Source organism: Salarias fasciatus, unplaced genomic scaffold (assembly GCF_902148845.1).
Source record: "Salarias fasciatus unplaced genomic scaffold, fSalaFa1.1, whole genome shotgun sequence".
In the NCBI taxonomy this organism is placed as follows: Eukaryota; Metazoa; Chordata; class Actinopteri; order Blenniiformes; family Blenniidae; genus Salarias; species Salarias fasciatus.
In genome coordinates this window covers 50,933-67,676 of record NW_021941282.1, presented here as the reverse complement: position 1 = coordinate 67,676, position 16,744 = coordinate 50,933, and the positions used below count along the sequence as shown (strand labels likewise).

General features: G+C 58.4%; 2 protein-coding genes across 2 annotated transcripts; both read left to right on the top strand.

Moving 5' to 3' along the window:
* Positions 1-247: 247 nt before the first annotated feature.
* On the top strand, positions 248-13,027 carry LOC115384704 (centrosomal protein of 170 kDa protein B-like). The gene is given in 24 exon segments (XM_030086943.1): positions 248-352; positions 615-704; positions 1,138-1,216; positions 1,354-1,412; positions 1,920-2,013; positions 2,587-2,688; positions 3,826-4,329; positions 4,448-4,465; positions 4,468-4,675; positions 4,677-5,138; positions 5,254-5,371; positions 5,772-5,954; positions 6,026-6,134; positions 6,827-7,509; positions 7,512-8,064; positions 8,067-8,116; positions 8,118-8,376; positions 8,976-9,216; positions 9,334-9,493; positions 9,565-9,657; positions 10,235-10,320; positions 10,626-10,719; positions 10,823-10,874; positions 11,071-13,027. Coding segments are annotated over 24 exon segments (4,617 nt in total). The 3' UTR covers positions 11,286-13,027.
* Positions 13,028-14,820: 1,793 nt separating this feature from the next.
* LOC115384703 (uncharacterized) lies at positions 14,821-16,637 on the top strand. Its single transcript, XM_030086942.1, has 4 exons — positions 14,821-15,043; positions 15,734-15,886; positions 16,061-16,476; positions 16,584-16,637. Exons 2-4 carry the CDS (start codon positions 15,748-15,750, stop codon positions 16,635-16,637), a joined length of 609 nt encoding a protein of 202 aa, XP_029942802.1. The 5' UTR covers positions 14,821-15,043; positions 15,734-15,747.
* The last annotated feature ends 107 nt before the right edge of the window (positions 16,638-16,744 follow it).

Here is a 16,744-nt window from a genome sequence, read left to right as displayed (position 1 = left end):
GATGATGACGTAATGGAGGTCGTCTCCTACAGGCTGACACAGATCACATGACACTGTCTCTCATTGTGTCTCAGGTGTCTCAGTGTGTCTCTCAGTGTGTCTCAATGTGTCTGTCATTGTCCCTTATTCTGTCTCAGTGTCTCTTATTGTGTCTCTGTCTCTCTCTGTCCCTCTCAGTCTCTCTCTGTCCCTCTCAGTGTCTCTCAGTGTCCCTCAGTGTGGACTGTGTCCGTCCCTGCAGGTGAAGATGAGTGTGACTTCCTGGTTCCTGGTCAGCAGTTCGGGGACTCGACACCGTCTCCCCAGAGAGATGATCTTCGTGGGACGAGAGGACTGCGAGCTCATGCTGCAGGTGGGACACTGGGGGAAGTGGGAGGGGCCTGAGGGGAAGTGGGAGGGGCCTATCTGAGGGGAAGAGGCCTGGGTGCATTGACTGGACCGCTTTGAGACAGAACCCTGCAGGACTTCAGTCTGAGCTCAAGTCCTCATTGCCGTGTGTGTGTGTGTGTGTGTGTGTGTGTGTGTGTGTGCGTGCGTGTGTGCGTGTGTGCGTGTGTGCGTGTGTGCGTGCGTGTGTGCGTGTGTGTGTGTGTGTGTGTGTGTGTGTGTTACAGTCTCGCAGTGTAGACAAACAACATGCTGTCATCAACTACAACAACGCAACTGATGAACACCTGGTGAAAGACCTGGGCAGCCTGAACGGGGTGAGGACACAAGGCTACACAACTACACACCCTAACAGCTACACAACTACACAGCTACACAACCACACATCTACACAGCTACACCACTACACAGCTCCACAACTACACAGCTCCACAACTACACAACTACACAGCTACACAACTACACACAACCACACAACACAGCTACACAGCTACACAACTACACAACTACACAGCTACACAACTACACACAACCACACAACACACAGCTACACAACTACACAGCTCCACAACTACACAACTACACAGCTACACAACTACACACAACCACACAACACACAGCTACACAACTACACAGCTACACAACTAAACAACTACACAGCTGCACGACTACACACAACTACACAACTACACAGCTACACAACTACACAGCTACACACACAGTGACTGTCTTCATGTTGTTTGTTTGCAGACGTTTGTAAACGACCTGCGGATTCCCGATCAGACCTACATCACCCTGAAACTGTCCGACATCATTCGCTTCGGATACGATATCCTTCACCGAGTGTGTGTGTGTGTGTGTGTGTGTGTGTGTGTGTGTGTGTGTGTGTGTGTGTGTGTGTGTGTGTGTGTGTGTGTGTGTGTGTGTGTGTGTGTGATGCATTGTTTTCCTTAGCTTTACCTTCACATTCTCATGTTTACGTTCTGGAGAAAAGTCAACACAAAGTTCCAGAAGAAGCTTTAAAGGTCAGTGAGTCCTGCAGCTCTGGATGGTTGGTTGGTTTATTGTTTGGTTGGTTGACTGGTTGGTTGGTGGACTGGTTGGATGACTGCTTGGTTGGTTGACTGGTTGGATGACTGGTTGGTTGATTGGTTGGTGGACTGGTTGGATGACTGGTTGGTTGATTGGTTGGTTGGTTAACTGGTTGGATGACTGGTTGGTTGATTGGTTGGTTGACTGGTTGGTTGGTGGACTGGTTGGATGACTGGTTGGTTGATTGGTTGGTTGGTGGACTGGTTGGATGACTGCTTGGTTGATTGGTTGGTTGACTGGTTGGTTGGTGGACTGGTTGGATGACTGCTTGGTTGATTGGTTGGTTGACTGGTTGGTTGGTGGACTGGTTGGATGACTGCTTGGTTGGTGGACTGGCTGGATGACTGCTTGGTTGGTTGATTGGTTGGTTGACTGGTTGGTTGACTGGTTGGTTGGTGGACTGGTTGGATGACTGCTTGGTTGTCCTCTGGATGCTGCAGCATGAGAAGTACAGCAGCCAGCTGCAGATGAGCCTGAAGCCTTCAGAGAAGAGCGAGCTGGAAGAACGGCGGCCGGCTGTGAAGAGCACTCAAGGTACAAACTACACCGTCAACAACACCGTTAGCAACACCAGCAACAGCACTATTAACAACAGCATCAACAATTCAGTCAACAACATCAACACTGTCAACAACACTATCAACAGTACAGTCAACAACACCATCGAAAACACTGAACAGTACAGTCAACAGCATTGTCAACGCTATCGTCAATAGCATCCACAACACTGTCAATACAGTCGACAACACCATCAACCCCATCATCATCTGTAGCATCAACAACATCAAAAACACTGAACAGTACAGTCAACAACACTTTCAACAACACCGTCAACAATACAGTCAACAACACCATCGAAAACACTGAACAGTACAGTCAACAGCACTGTCAACGCTATCGTCAATAGCATCAACAACACTGTCAATACAGTCGACAACACATCAACACCATCATCGTCTGTAGCATCAACAACACCGTCAGCAACACCGACAACACCCCTGACTCTGCTACAGCCCACATGGCTGTACAGGAACAGCACTACACCCCTCCTCCTCACACCATTACGGAACACCGGATACAGCCGAACTCCCGCTGCTTTTCCTGCAGAGGCTCCGGTCAGCCGGCCCACGCCGCTGTACGGCCAGCCGTCCTGGTGGGGAGAGGAGGATTATGGGAGTAAACTCCATGACGGCGAAGAGCTGCATCACGGTAAATCCCATCATCCTGCATGCAGACGGTCCGGCTGTTGTTGGCGTTGTCTTTCATGGTGTCGGTGGTGCAGGCGGCGTAGCGGTGTAGCTGGTGGCGGGTTCAGCTGTAGCTCAGTCTGCTGAGATGTGTCATGGTCTCATAACGAGGCTCCGGCGGTTTCTGCTTTCATTACATGAACAGGAACAACAGAAGGACGGTTGTTGAAATGTGGATACTGAATGTCGGTTAAAGAGTTTTCGTCTGTGTCCAAATGTCCCCCTGTCCCCCTGTCCCCGACCCCTCAGTCCCTACAGTGCTGGACCACATAGTGGACTTTATGGAGCCTGAATCCGTTGGGATTCGGACTCGCAGTTCCCTACTTTTTCCCTCAGCGCTGATCACGGGACCAACGGCCTGTACCATGGTAACCATGGTAACCAGACGTTTTGTAATATATGTTTTAATGTCTCTTATTCTGCATTTTCCTTTCTTGTCGTCTTTCTGATCAGTGAAGAATAAATAAGATATTTTATTAAATTCTTCCCGGCTCGCTCTGCTGCTCTTCCGCCATTTTGCTGGAGATTCACAATGCACCATGGGTAGTATTGAGCCATCTAGGGACCATCGATGCTCACTACTTTTCAAGATGCATTGTGGGAAATTCTTCTTTATTGCTATCTGGACATTTGGACAGCCCTACAGATGTCTTCACTCTGTAGTGTCCTCTAGAGGACACAGTGTGGACATTCGGACACAGCCCGGGACATAGTGTCTACGTTAGAATGTCTCTCCGACCTCAGTGTTCCTGATGTTAGCGATGTTGTTTTGCATTGCAGATAGCCTTCTTGCTAGCAGTGTTGTTAGCGATGTTGTTAACATTGTAGATAGCCTTCTTGCTAGCAGTGATGTTAGCGGTGTTGTTAGCATTGTAGATAGCCTTCTTGCTAGCAGTGTTGTTAGCGATGTTGTTAACATTGTAGATAGCCTTCTTGCTAGCAGTGATGTTAGTGGTGTTGTTTGCTTTGTAGATAGCCTTGTTACTAGCGGTGACGTTTCCAGTGCTGGTTCTGATTTCGGGTCCGGTTCTGTCGGTGTACACCGCGATGCCGGCGGTTCTGTGGCTGTTCTCTTTCACGTGTTCCGTTGTTCCGCCAGACGTCCAGAAAGACGCCGCGGATCCTGACGGGTCCCGGTCTGTCTCCGACTCACAACCGAAGACGGTCTTTCCGTCGTACCACCGCGAGCCGAGCTACTTCGAGATCCCCACCAAGGACCTGTACCCCCACAAGGCCTTCATGGAGCCACAGTTTCACGACGTCCCCACCAAGGACACGGACGCCGTGCCGGCCACGCCCCCCACCCCCACCCCCACCCCGCCCGTCGTCCAGAGCCACGCCTCCTTCACCATCGAGTTCGACGACTGCATGCCCGGCAAGATCAAGATCAAGGACCACGTCACCAAGTTCTCCACCCGCCAGAGGAAGGCTCCACCCGCCAAGGCCGCCGTCTCGACCACGCCCACAGAGCTGATGTCTGCCGACAGCAAGGTGGCCGATTGGCTGGTGCAGAGTGACGTCAGCATGATGAAGCGGCGTCCGCCGTGCGACGACGTCTACAGCACCAAGAGCGACCTCGCCGTGAGCGCCAAGACCCTGAAAGGTCAGAACCGCTGTAACGCTGACCCTCGTTGCAGGTGAAGTGGCCTCGCCGGGTCCTGACCCGGCCCGGTGGTCCTGAGCCGGCCCGGTGGTCCTCATGTGGTTCCTCCTCTGATCAGGTCACCAGCACGAGGACGGAACCAGAGCGACTCCGAGGACCCGCTTCTGCAGGGCCGGAGGACGTCCCAGCAGTCCGTCCAGCAGGCCCTGCCAGGGGACCGCCAAGACCTGGGCCCGCGGGGAACCCCTGACCACCTGGGCCAGCCGGCCTCGCAGGGGGCCCCGGAGCACCTGGCCCAGCAGGCCCCGCCGGGGGGCCCGGAGCACCAGGCCCCGCCGGGGGCCCCAGACCACCTGGCCCCCGCGGGCCCCGCCGGACCACCTGCCCCAGCAGGCCTTCGTCATCGAGTTCTTCGACGAGAACCCGCGCAAGAAGCGCTCGCAGTCCTTCACGCACACCTCCGCCCACGCCGACTCGTACTCCGCCCTCAAGGCCAAGCTGGAGCGGCGCAAAGGCGGCGAGCGCCCGGCGTCCGTGCACGGCCACGTGGTCTCCGCCCAGCAGGGGGCCGTCCCCCCGAGGGGCCCCGGCGGCCCCCAGAGGTCCAGCTCTCTGAAGCGGGACAAGGCGGAGGCGGAGTCCTCGTGCCGCTCGCCGCCCGCCGCGCTCGTCAGACCCTTCGGCAGCGTGGGGAGGCGGTCCCAGCTGGCCCAGGAGTTCCTGAAGGACTCCTATCAGGACCCGTCCCCCACCAGAGACAGGATGTCCCCCCCGCCCATGTCTGCGCCGCCGGTGATGGAGTCCCCTCCGTACGCCAGGACCCCCCTCAGCGGGAAGACCCCCGCCCCGCCCCCCCCTCCCAGCCCCCCGCCCAGACCCCGCCCCCCCCCGTCTTCCCGGTCCTGCCCCCGGGCCCACCCAAAGACCTGCAGAGGACGGCCAGGACGAGGAGGACGACAGTCAGAGCGACGCCGGGACGTACACCATCGACACCGAGGGGCTGGACCGCGAGGTGGAGGAGGCCCGGGGCATGATCGACCAGGTGGGGCAACTGGAGGGGCGGGGGGGCAACACTATCGACCAGGTGGGGCAACTGGAGGGCGGGGGGGGCAACACGATCGACCAGGTGGGGCAACTAGAGAGGCGGGGGGGCAACACGATCGACCAGGTGGGGCAACTGGAGGGACGGGGGGCAACATGATCGACCAGGTGGGGCAACTGGAGGGGCGGGGGCAACACGATCAACCAGGTGGGGCAACTGGAGGGACGGGGGGCAAAATGATCGACCAGGTGGGGCAAATGGAGGGACGGGGGGGCAACACGATCAACCAGGTGGGGCAACATGTTTAACCAGGTGGGGCAACTGGAGGGACAGGGGGCAACGGGGGGGGGCAGTTGCCTCTCGTTGCCCCCTGTCTCACCCCTGCTTGTTGCCCCGGCAGGTCTTCGGGGTTCTGGACTCTCCAGAATACGGGGACAGCAGTCCGGCCGTGTCCAGGCCTGTGATTGGTGAAGGTGAGGATGAGGCTCCGCCCCCGACTGCTGATGTGGACCGTCTGCAGGACTTTCCGGTGGGAACCCTCTGCTGCCCCCCGTGTCCCCCGTGTCCCCCGGTCTCCATTCAGGTACTGCGTCAGTCCTCTGTCTGTCCCTCAGCCTTCGTCCCGCCTCCCGTCCTGCACTGCCTCTGTTCCAGGTCTTGAGTGGATCCGGTCCCGATGGACCCAAGTGGGTCTCCAGATGGGCGAGTCTGGCAGACGGCTGTGATCCGGGACCCGGTCCTCCTCAGGCCCAGCATCTAGAAGGTCTGTCTCATTGTCCTGCACTCATAGTCCAGAACCCGGTACCCTGAGTCCACACAGGGTCCAGGAACCGGTCCCGTAGTCCAGAACCCGGTACCCTGAGTCCCGAGTCCACACAGGGTCCAGGAACCGGTCCCGTAGTCCAGAACCCGGTACCCTGAGTCCACACAGGGTCCAGGAACCGGTCCCGTAGTCCAGAACCCGGTCCCTGAGTCCACACAGGGTCCAGGAACCGGTCCCGTAGTCCAGAACCCGGTACCCTGAGTCCACACAGGGTCCAGGAACCGGTCCCGTAGTCCAGAACCCGGTACCCTGAGTCCCACACAGGGTCCAGGAACGGTCCCGTAGTCCAGAACCCGGTACCCTGAGTCCACACAGGGTCCAGGAACCGGTCCCGTAGTCCAGAACCCGGTACCCTGAGTCCACACAGGGTCCAGGAACTGGTCCCGTAGTCCAGAACCCGGTACCCTGAGTCCACACAGGGTCCAGGAACCGGCTCAGGATTCAGTCGATGATCCTTCAAACTTCCACCAATTAAAAAAAGGAAAGAAAGATGTGATTGGTTAGTGGCGGCCAATCAGAGCCGAGCTGTCCAATAAGAGACGGGCATGTTTCTCACACACACACACACACACACACATACACACACACACACACACACACACACCCCTCTGATGGGACTCTCGTCCTCACAGACCTGGACCTCCTGAGCCGCTCCGTCTGCAGCTTCAGTTTCCAGAACCCGGACTCGGACTCGGTTCCGGGTTCCCGGACCAGGAGGCTCCTTCCTCAGGTCCCTCCAGAGAAGCTGGACCCGGTTGTCCCAGGAGTCCAGTACCAGCTCCAGGACCCCGTGGGGACAGTCCTCGGCCCCACGCAGTCCCCCCAGCGCCTGTCGGTCCAGGACGACGTGGACCCGGACAGCCTGAGCGACGCCAGCCGCTCGGACGAGACCCCGGTCCTGGAGAGGACCCGGCGGTCCCCGGGGACCGCTCTGGAGAAAGTGTGCCCAGCCCCCAAGTCCACGTCCTTCTACATCGGATCTGAAGAACTTCCGGGTGAGTCCGAGAGGACAGCGGACCCTCCAGCCAGGACCCCGCCCACCACCGTGCTGATCCGGCACCTGAGCGGTCCGGACCGCCAGAGGACAGGAGTCAAGCCCAACAGCTCCGCCCCCAACCTCCAGATCCAGGACAAGGAGTCCAGCAGGGACGGCGGTGTGTCCTTCGTCCGGCAGGAGAGCTTCACCAGGGACCGTCCCAGCGCCGGCGTCCACCTGAAGAGACTGCCCCACATCAGCAGCCACCCGTCCATCCGGGACCTGGAGCTGGGCCGGGACCTGGAGCTGGGCCGGGAACCGCGCGCCGAGCCCGCCGGCCGAGGGGACGCCGTCCCTCTCTGGATGTCAAGCCGCCACCGTCCGCCTCGGCGCGCGGCCCGTCCGGCCGCGGGGACGAGTCCCTGTCCGGGGACTCGGACGTGGACACGGCCAGCACCGTCAGCCAGGTGAGCAGCAAGAACGCCGCCGCCGGCTCCGCCCCCAGGAAGTGTCCCCCCGGCGGCCCGCAGAGGGACCGGCCGTCCTCCAACCCGGAGCGGGGCCGGCAGGTCAGCGCCCGGGAGCGTCTCTCAGAGAAGCGGCGGAGCCACACGGCGGCGGACGCGTCCGCCAGGCGCCTCCAGACGCACCGCAGCGCCGGGAACCGCGGCGCCGCGGACCTCGGCGAGGGTCAGCAGGGTCCCGGTCCTCACAAGACCACCTCCTCCGATCAAGAAACGTCTCGTCCGTCCAGCCGCGGCAAGAAGGTCCCGGGCCCCGTCCAGAGAGAAGACGGCGGAAAGACGTCCAGGACGGCGGCGCCGCAGGTCCTGACCCGGTCCAACAGCCTGTCGGCGCCGCGGCCCACCCGCGCCTCCATGCTGCGCCGCGCCCGCCTGGCGAGGCGTCGGACAACGAGGGGGCGGAGACGGACCGCGGCTCCCAGAAACTCCGACCACGCCGCCGGCAGGAAGCTGTCCCGCCTGGACATCTGGCCATGCCCCGGAAGAGGGACCGGGTCCTTCACCGCTCCCAGCGGACCACCGAGGTGTCCGGGCGCGGCGCCCGCGGGCGCCGAGTCCGGCGGCGCCACCAGGAAGACGTCGGTGGGCGACGCCCGGCAGGCGCTGGGCCGAGGGGGCGGAGCTCCGGGGAAGCAGCAGCTCACCCGGACCCGGTCCGGTGGAGCCAAGTATCTGAGCAGTGGTGAGTCCTGGTCCTGTACTGGTCCTGTACTGGTACTGTCCAATCCTGGTCCAGTACTGGTACTGTCCAGTCCTGGTCCAGTTCTGGTCTAGTACTGGTACCGTCCATTCCTGGTACTGTACTGGTACTGTACTGGTACTGTCCAGTCCTGGTCCAGTACTGGTCTAGTACTGGTACCGTCCATTCCTGGTACTGTACTGGTACTGTACTGGTACTGTCTAGTCCTGGTACTGTACTGGTCTAGTACTGGTACTGTCCAGTCCTGGTCCAGTTCTGGTCTAGTACTGGTACCGTCCATTCCTGGTACTGTACTGGTACTGTCCAGTCCTGGTCCAGTACTGGTACTGTCTAGTCCTGGTACTGTACTGGTCTAGTACTGGTACTGTCCATTCCTGGTACTGTACTGGTACTGTCCATTCCTGGTCCAGTCCTGGTACTGTACTGGTCTAGTACTGGTACTGTCCAGTCCTGGTACTGTACTGGTACTGTCCATTCCTGGTCCAGTCCTGGTACTGTACTGGTAACAGGACAGTGGACATATGAGACAGGCGGTGGAGCAGTGGGACAGTCGTCCTCAGGCTTGTGGACTCTGTCTTCAGGGTCTCGCCACAGACAGAAAGGGTCCGACTTGTCTTCGTCCTCCGAGGAGGACTACCACACCGCTTCAAGCACGTCCAAAGCCAAGCGCCCGTCCCACCCCCCCGTCCCCGGACAGACGCCCCGCCCCCACCGCCCCGCCACCAGGACCAAGTCCGTCTCCGTGGAGACGGAGGAGGATGAGGACCAGACCGACGCAGACCTGTACCAGAACTGGTCTACACACAGCGCCGAGATCGCCAAGTAAGCTGTGCAGGGTTTGACTCCGCCCCCTCACTCCACCCTGACCCCGCCCCCTCACTCCACCCCCCCACCTCCACCCCTCACTCCACCCTGGTGGTCTCTGTCTCTCGTCCTCAGGCTGAGTCAGGACCTCGCCAAGGACCTGGCCATCCTGGCCCGGGAGATCCACGACGTGGCGGGGGACGGGGACGGGGACTCTCCCGGGTCCGGGGTGGGGGCCGGCTCTCCCGGCTCGCTGCCCAACACTCCCGGCTCCACCATCTCTGCCAGGGAGGAGGTGAGCTGCCCTCTGACCCCACCCCCAACACCAAGACCCCCCCTGACCCGGTCCTGCTCTGTGTCTCGCAGCTGGTCCAGCGGGTCCCTGAGGCCAGCCTGAACTTCCAGAAGGTTCCACCTGCTGCTGTCTCCCACCTGGACCAGAACATGAACCAGCCACAGGTCTCACGTCCACCTTCAGACACACACACACACACACACACACACTCTGAGACACACAGAGACACACCGTCCATCCAGAGCCTCCGTCAGCCTCCGTCATCCTGACCTGTTCAGATTTGTTTCCATCTTCTGGAAATTCAGAAGAGACCCTGCTAACTTGTGAGGTTTAACTGTTTAACTGTGTAATTCAGAGCCATTAGAGATAACCAGCTGGTTAGCAGCCTGTAGAGATAACCAGCTGGTTAGCAGCCTGTAGAGATAACCAGCTGGTTAGCAGCCTGTAGAGATAACCAGCTGGTTAGCAGCCTGTAGAGATAACCAGCTGGTTAGCAGCCTGTAGAGATAACCAGCTGGTTAGCAGCCTGTAGAGATAACCAGCTGGTCCAGGTGAGTCAGTGGACGTTCTGCAGCTCAGGCTGACGGAGGAAGGATGGATCCCTCCTCCACCAGACTGACTCCTCCTCCTCCTCTTCCTCCTCCTCCTCTTCCTCCTCCTCCTCCTCCTCCTCTTCCTCCTCCTCTTCCTCCTCCTCCTCCTCCTCCTCTTCCTCCTCCTCCTCCTCCTCCTCTTCCTCAGGTTCTAGATAACAAGATGTTGAATCCGGTGTCTCAGCTGTCTCACACCATCAGAGAGAACACCGAGCAGCTGGCCGAGAACATCAAGTGAGTTTAGCCTGACTTTAGCCGGAGTTTAGCCTGGTTTATCAGACTTTAGCCTGACTTTAGCCTGAGTTTAGCCTGGTTTATCAGACTTTAGCCTGACTTTAGCCTGAGTTTAGCCTGGTTTATCAGACTTTAGCCTGACTTTAGCCTGAGTTTAGCCTGGGTTTTTCTGACTTTAGCCTGAGTTTAGCCTGGTTTTTTCTGACTTTAGCCTGAGTTTAGCCAGAGCTTAGCCTGGGCTTATGTGAGTTTAGCCTGACTTTAGCCGGTTTGAGCCCGGGTTTACCTGAGCTTGTGGTTTCCAGGGTTCTGTTCCAGAGCCGGTCTGATCTTTGGGACGAGGTTGAAGCGAGGATGAGTGTTGAGAAGGAAGCCCCGCCCACAAAGACCTCGAACCAGGTCGGTATGGGGCAGACCTGGAGAGCAGTGGGCGTGTCCTAACACAGTGTGGGAGTGGCCTCACCTGGCAGGGGCGTGGCCTCACCTGTGTGTTGTGTTGCAGGAGATCGCCTCCATCCTGCAGGAGCTGCGCCGAGTCCAGAGACAGCTGGAAGGTAGGTCCAGGTCTGGGTCCGGGTGGTGTCAGGGGTCCGGGTGGTCTTGGGGGTCTGGGTGGTTTTGGGGGTCTGGGTGGTCTGGTTGGTGTTGGGGGTCTGCTTGATTTTGGGGGTCTTGGTGGTCTTGGGGGTCTGGGTGGTCTTGGGGGTCTGCTTGGTGTCAGGTTTTTGATCCTTTCTGGTCTGGTTTCAGTCATAAACAGCTTTGTGGAGCCCGGAGGGAGCCTGCAGATCGTACCTGGACCCAGGGCTGGACCCGGACCCGGACCTGGCCCCTCACCTGGAGGACACGCTCAGGGTCCCCAGAGCCACAAGAAACCATCCACCAAATCCCGCGGGGCCCCCAACAGCAGTGACGCCTCCAAACGCCAGGCCCGCGGACCCAATGGGGGACACTTGCTGGGCTAAGTGGACCGACCCGGAGCCAGACAGGAAGTAGCAGATCCGCTACTTCCTGTTTCCACAACAGTTCTGTTCATCTGTCTGCAGCTGCTGTCTGTCTGAGGTCCACTGGTCCAGGGTCCGCTGGTCCAGGGTCCACTGGTCCAGGGTCCACTGGTCCAGCAGTCCCCCCAGAACCCAGACAGACTGTACTTGGTGTTTTTTCTGTTGCTGTTTGTTAAATTCTGACGCTGCTTCAGGCTGAATGTTGTAGAAAGACCTGATCCCGACCGCTGCTGCCCAGTCCACCCAGGAACCCAGTCCACCCAGGAACCCAGTCCACCCAGGAACCCAGTCCACCCAGGAACCCAGTCCACCCAGGAACCCAGTCTTCCTTGGGACTGAATCGTTTCAGGGACCCAGTCCTCCTAGGAACAGAGTCCTCCCGGGGGCTGAGTCCTCCTGCTGGCCGAGTCTTGCTGGGAACTGAGTCCTGCTGGGAGCAGAGTCGTCACATGACCTGTCAGGACCAATCAGCTGAGGCTCAGTGGGGTCTCCATGGAGACATGAATGTCTGCCGGTCTGGACTGTCCTGGCTGCCTCTAAGCTCCACCCTCTCTGCTGCTGGACCAAGTCCTGTACCAGTTTAGGTCCACTTAGCTTAGCATAAAGACGGAAAGCACAGAGAGCTGTTAGCGTAGCTTAGCATAAAAATGGAAACACAACACCTGGGTTTGACTCGTTAAAAAACAGAAGCATGAAAAGCTGTTCGCACACGCTAGCACAAGCTTTTACCGTAACATAAGAGCTAGCAGCATGGGGAGCTATTAGCATACCAAGCAGAAATGCTAAGGAGAGCCTGATGTTAGCATTGGACTACATGAGAACTGCTCGCACAATTTTATAGACTAGAAGCACAACAGAACTCCTGGCTCAGCACAATCCCTTCATGTAGCTTAGCATCGCGTCCGGGAGCGTTTCATATGTGAAGACACGAGCTAGCACAGACGTTTTGCGTAGCTTGTGATACTAGAATATGTTGCTCATAGACTTTGTGCCAAACTAAGGTAACGCATCGACTGTGCACGCAGTTTTAATGCAAAGCTGAGCTAAGCTAACAGCAGCCTTAGGCTAACATGTCCCTGTGCTCCCAGCCTTTATGCTAAGCTAAGCTAAGCTAAGCCCACCCTTAGGTATCGCATCCTTTTGCTCCCAGTGTTTGTATAAAGCTAATAAGTGTGTGTGTGTGTGTGTGTGTGTGTGTGTGTGTGTGTGTGTGTGTGTGTGTGTGTGTGTGTGTGTGTGTGTGTGTGTGTGTGTGTGTGTGTGTGTGTGTGTGTGTGTGTGTGTGTGAGTGTCCTGGTGGCAGCGTGGGGGACGGACGGCGTCTTTTTGGTAGTGTATACGTATCTGTAGCTGGAGGCTAGCTGATGGTTCAAGGCTAACAGAGTGAGGCTAGCTGATGGTTTGAGGCTAGCTGGAGGCTAGCTGATGGTTTAAGGCTAGCTGGAGGCTAGCTGATGGTTTGAGGCTAGCTGGTGGCCAGCTGATGGGTTGAGGCTAACTGGAGGCTAGCTGGAGGCTAGCTGATGGGTTGAGGCTAACTGACAGCTCAAAGCTACTTCACCAAATGTGCACTTTTTGATTTGTTTTGTTTCTGGAATGTAAGGACGCGTCACCTGATTGGCTGCTGCCGTGTGGCTGCAGCTGATTGGTCCTCTGGACTTCCTGGTTTACTGTGCATGGCCTTCAGACGACTGACAGATTTCTTTGTATCAACCTGCCATTTGTAATAAAGAGGTTTCATCACGGTGTCGGTGTCGACTCTCACTCTCACACCCTCACACCCTCACCCTCGGTTCACTCTCACATCCTCACACCTTCACCCTCGGTTCACTCTCACATCCTCACACCTTCACCCTCGGTTCACTCTCACACCCTCACCCTTGGTTCACTCTCACACCCTCACCCTCGGTTCACTCTCACATCCTCACACCTTCACCCTCGGTTCACTCTCACATCCTCACACCTTCACCCTCGGTTCACTCTCACACCCTCACCCTTGGTTCACTCTCACACCCTCACCCTTGGTTCACCCTCACACCTTCACCCTCGGTTCACTCTCACACCCTCACACCCTCACCCTCGGTTCACTCTCACACCCTCACACCCTCACCCTCGGTTCACTCTCACACCCTCACACCCTCACCCTCGGTTCACTCTCACACCCTCACACCCTCACCCTTGGTTCACTCTCACACCCTCACACCCTCACCCTCGGTTCACTCTCACACCCTCACACCCTCACCCTCGGTTCACTCTCACACCCTCACACCCTCACCCTCGGTTCACTCTCACACCCTCACCCTCGGTTCACTCTCACACACACCTCACCCGTTTCACCCGGTGCACTCGGTTAACCGGTGAGCGAGCAGCCTCGGCTGTTTGGTTTTCACTCACTTCTACTGGAGCGATGATTCCGACTGTCTGTCCCTGACTGTATGTCCAACTGTCTCTGTCAGTCTGACTGTCTCTGTGTTTGTTCGACTGTCTCTGACTCTGACTGTCTCTGCCTGTCTGTCTCTCTCTGTCTGTCTGTCTCTGTCTGTCTGTCTCTGCCTTTCTGACCTTCTACCTCTGTCTGTCTCTGAGTATCTCTGTCTTTCTGTCTCTGTCTCTTTGTCCCACTGTGACGGTCTGTAGGACAAACTGTCTCAGATCCTCATTTCTTGGATTTAGTGGTCCAGAGGGTCCATGTCCCTGAAGTCCTCTAGGTTTCAGGTCTCCCTGGTTCCAGGTTCAGGTCCTCCAGGAGAAACACCTGACTGGACTGAGAGTCCTGGAGCCTCCGAGACCCTCCAGGACCAGGACCGAGACCCTCCAGGACCAGGACCGAGACCCTCCAGGACCAGGACCGAGACCCTCCAGGACCAGGACCGAGACCCTCCAGGACCAGGACCGAGACCCTCCAGGACCAGGACCGAGACCCTCCAGGACCAGGACTGAGACCCTCCAGGACCAGCACCGAGATCCTCCAGGACCAGGACCGAGACCCTCCAGGACCAGGACCGAGACCCACCAGGACCGAGACCCTCCAGGACCAGGACCGAGACCCTCCAGGACCAGCACCGAGATCCTCCAGGACCAGGACCGAGATCCTCCAGGACCAGGACCGAGACCCTCCAGGACCAGGACCGAGACCCTCCAGGACCAGCACCGAGATCCTCCAGGACCAGGACCGAGACCCTCCAGGACCAGGACCAAGACCCTCCAGGACCAGGACCGAGACCCTCCAGGACCAGGACCAAGACCCTCCAGGACCAGGACCGAGACCCTCCAGGACCAGCACCGAGATCCTCCAGGACTAGGACTGAACACCCCCCCCCCCCGCCCCCAGGGAGGGAGGATAAGAGGAAAGAGAGAGGAGAGAGGACAGGAGGGGGAGGGGGAGAAGGGGGGGAGGAAGAGGAGGAGGGGGAGGAGTCAGTCATTCAGGCAGATCATGTTACAAAGTGCGTCAGACTGCAGAGACTCAGTGAGCAGAGACCAGGAAGAGCTGGAGACGAGTTACAGCTGGAGACGAGTTACAGCTGGAGACGAGTTACAGCTGGAGACGAGTTACAGCTGGAGACGAGTTACAGCTGGAGACGAGTTACAGCTGGAGACTAGTTACAGCTGGAGACTAGTTACAGCTGGAGACTAGTTAAAGTAGTTTAGAGAGGTTGTTTTGAATTTGGTCGGTGGTCTCAGAACGTCATCAGTCTCACCTGGACGACTTCAGACAGGTAAGAGGGGGACGGGTGGAGGACAGAGAGCTGAGGGTGGAGGACAGAGGGTGGAGGACAGAGAGCTGAGGGTGGAGGACAGAGGGTGGAGGACAGAGGGTGGAGGACAGAGCTGAGGGTGGAGGACAGAGGGTGGAGGACAGAGGGTGGAGGACAGAGCTGAGGGTGGAGGACAGAGGGTGGAGGACAGAGCTGAGGGTGGAGGACAGAGGGTGGAGGACAGAGGGTGGAGGACAGAGCTGAGGGTGGAGGACAGAGGGTGGAGGACAGAGGGTGGAGGACAGAGCTGAGGGTGGAGGACAGAGGGTGGAGGACAGAGCTGAGGGTGGAGGACAGAGGGTGGAGGACAGACTTCATGTCTCTCCACAATGTAAACCTTCCTCCTCCTCCTCTTCCTCCGCCCTGGCGCTGTGATATCTGATCCATGTGGACCTCGAGGTTCTCCACCTGTTCTCTCAGGTTCCAGCTGTTCTGGGGGGGGGGGGGGGGGGGGCTTCATTGGTTCCAGTCTGGGTTCTCTCATTCTGGTCTGGACTCTTTGGTTCCGGTCTGGTTCAGGTGTTCTCTGTGGACCACTTCCTGTTGTCTTGTTTGTTGCCGAGGCCAGCAGGACCCAGGAAACCAGACCCGGGTCTCTGGGGCCACCTGGTGAAATAAAGGTTCAGTAAAATGTGGACCGGGTCTTTGCAGAACCCCTGAAGAACATGAAGAACGTCAGGTTTTCAGCGGGAGGCGGCCGTCCTGAGGAGAACCGGGACGGAACCCGGGTCTGGAACAGGCTGAAGATCCCCACCAAGATCTGGAAGAACCAGGTCCGCCGAGACCAGCTGGACCACACTGAAGGTCAGAACCAGCAGGAACCAATCACAGCAGAACCGGCAGGGTCTGGGTCAGAACCAGCAGGAAGTCACCTGGACCCAGCAGAACACGTGGTTCCCCCCGGGGTTCTCCAGAGACTCCGGATCTGCTCCACAGGTGGACCCTGAGAGACTCTGAAGGATCCTCTGTGTCTCGCAGGTCCTGCAGAGAACCCGGACCGTCTGGACCAGGTCAGCAGGAGGCTGATCCTCCGGGAGGACCGGCTCTTCGGTCAGACCTCCTCGGTCCAGGAGGAGGACCAGCTCCACAGAGACCTGCGGGTTCTGGAAGACCTCCTCTGGACCGCTGTCCAGAACACCTTCAGCTCCTCTGTGGACCAGCAGGAGGCGCTGCGGAGCGCCGTGACCGCCATCCAGCAGCAGGAGGAGCAGGACCGGCGGTGGGCGGAGCTTCAGGGTCCCCAGGGTCCAGGGGGGCGGGTCCCCGCATGGCGTCCTCTCAGGCTCCTCAGGACTCACGACCTGCTGCTGGAGGACCTGGTGGAGGCTCGACTGAAGGACGCCTGTGAGGACCAGACCGTGGGACGGGACCTGTCCTCCGCCGTCAAGAGACAGGTGAGTCCTCCAGTCCACCAGGGCCCTGCTGGGTCCCCGCAGGGGTCTCCAGTCCACCGGGTCCCTGCTGGGTCCCTGCTGGGTCCCTGCTGGGTCCCTGTGGACAGAGTCCAACTCGCATGCTCGACTGCAGTGAAGGAACCAGGTCCAGGTCCGGATAGAACCAGGCGGAAGGCCCGATGGAGCAGGTAACCATGGTAACCAGGCAGAAGGCCCGATGGAGCAGGTAACCATGGTAACCAGGCAGAAGGCCCGATGGAGCAGGTAA

Bases quoted from the DNA above. Each gene is read 5' to 3' on its own strand.
- LOC115384703 (XM_030086942.1), top strand. From the start codon at position 15,748: ATGAAGAACGTCAGGTTTTCAGCGGGAGGCGGCCGTCCTGAGGAGAAC. The intron at 15,887-16,060 runs GTCAGAACCAGC...TGTGTCTCGCAG, and splicing joins CCAGCTGGACCACACTGAAG to GTCCTGCAGAGAACCCGGAC. The intron at 16,477-16,583 runs GTGAGTCCTCCA...CCCTGTGGACAG, and splicing joins CCTCCGCCGTCAAGAGACAG to AGTCCAACTCGCATGCTCGA.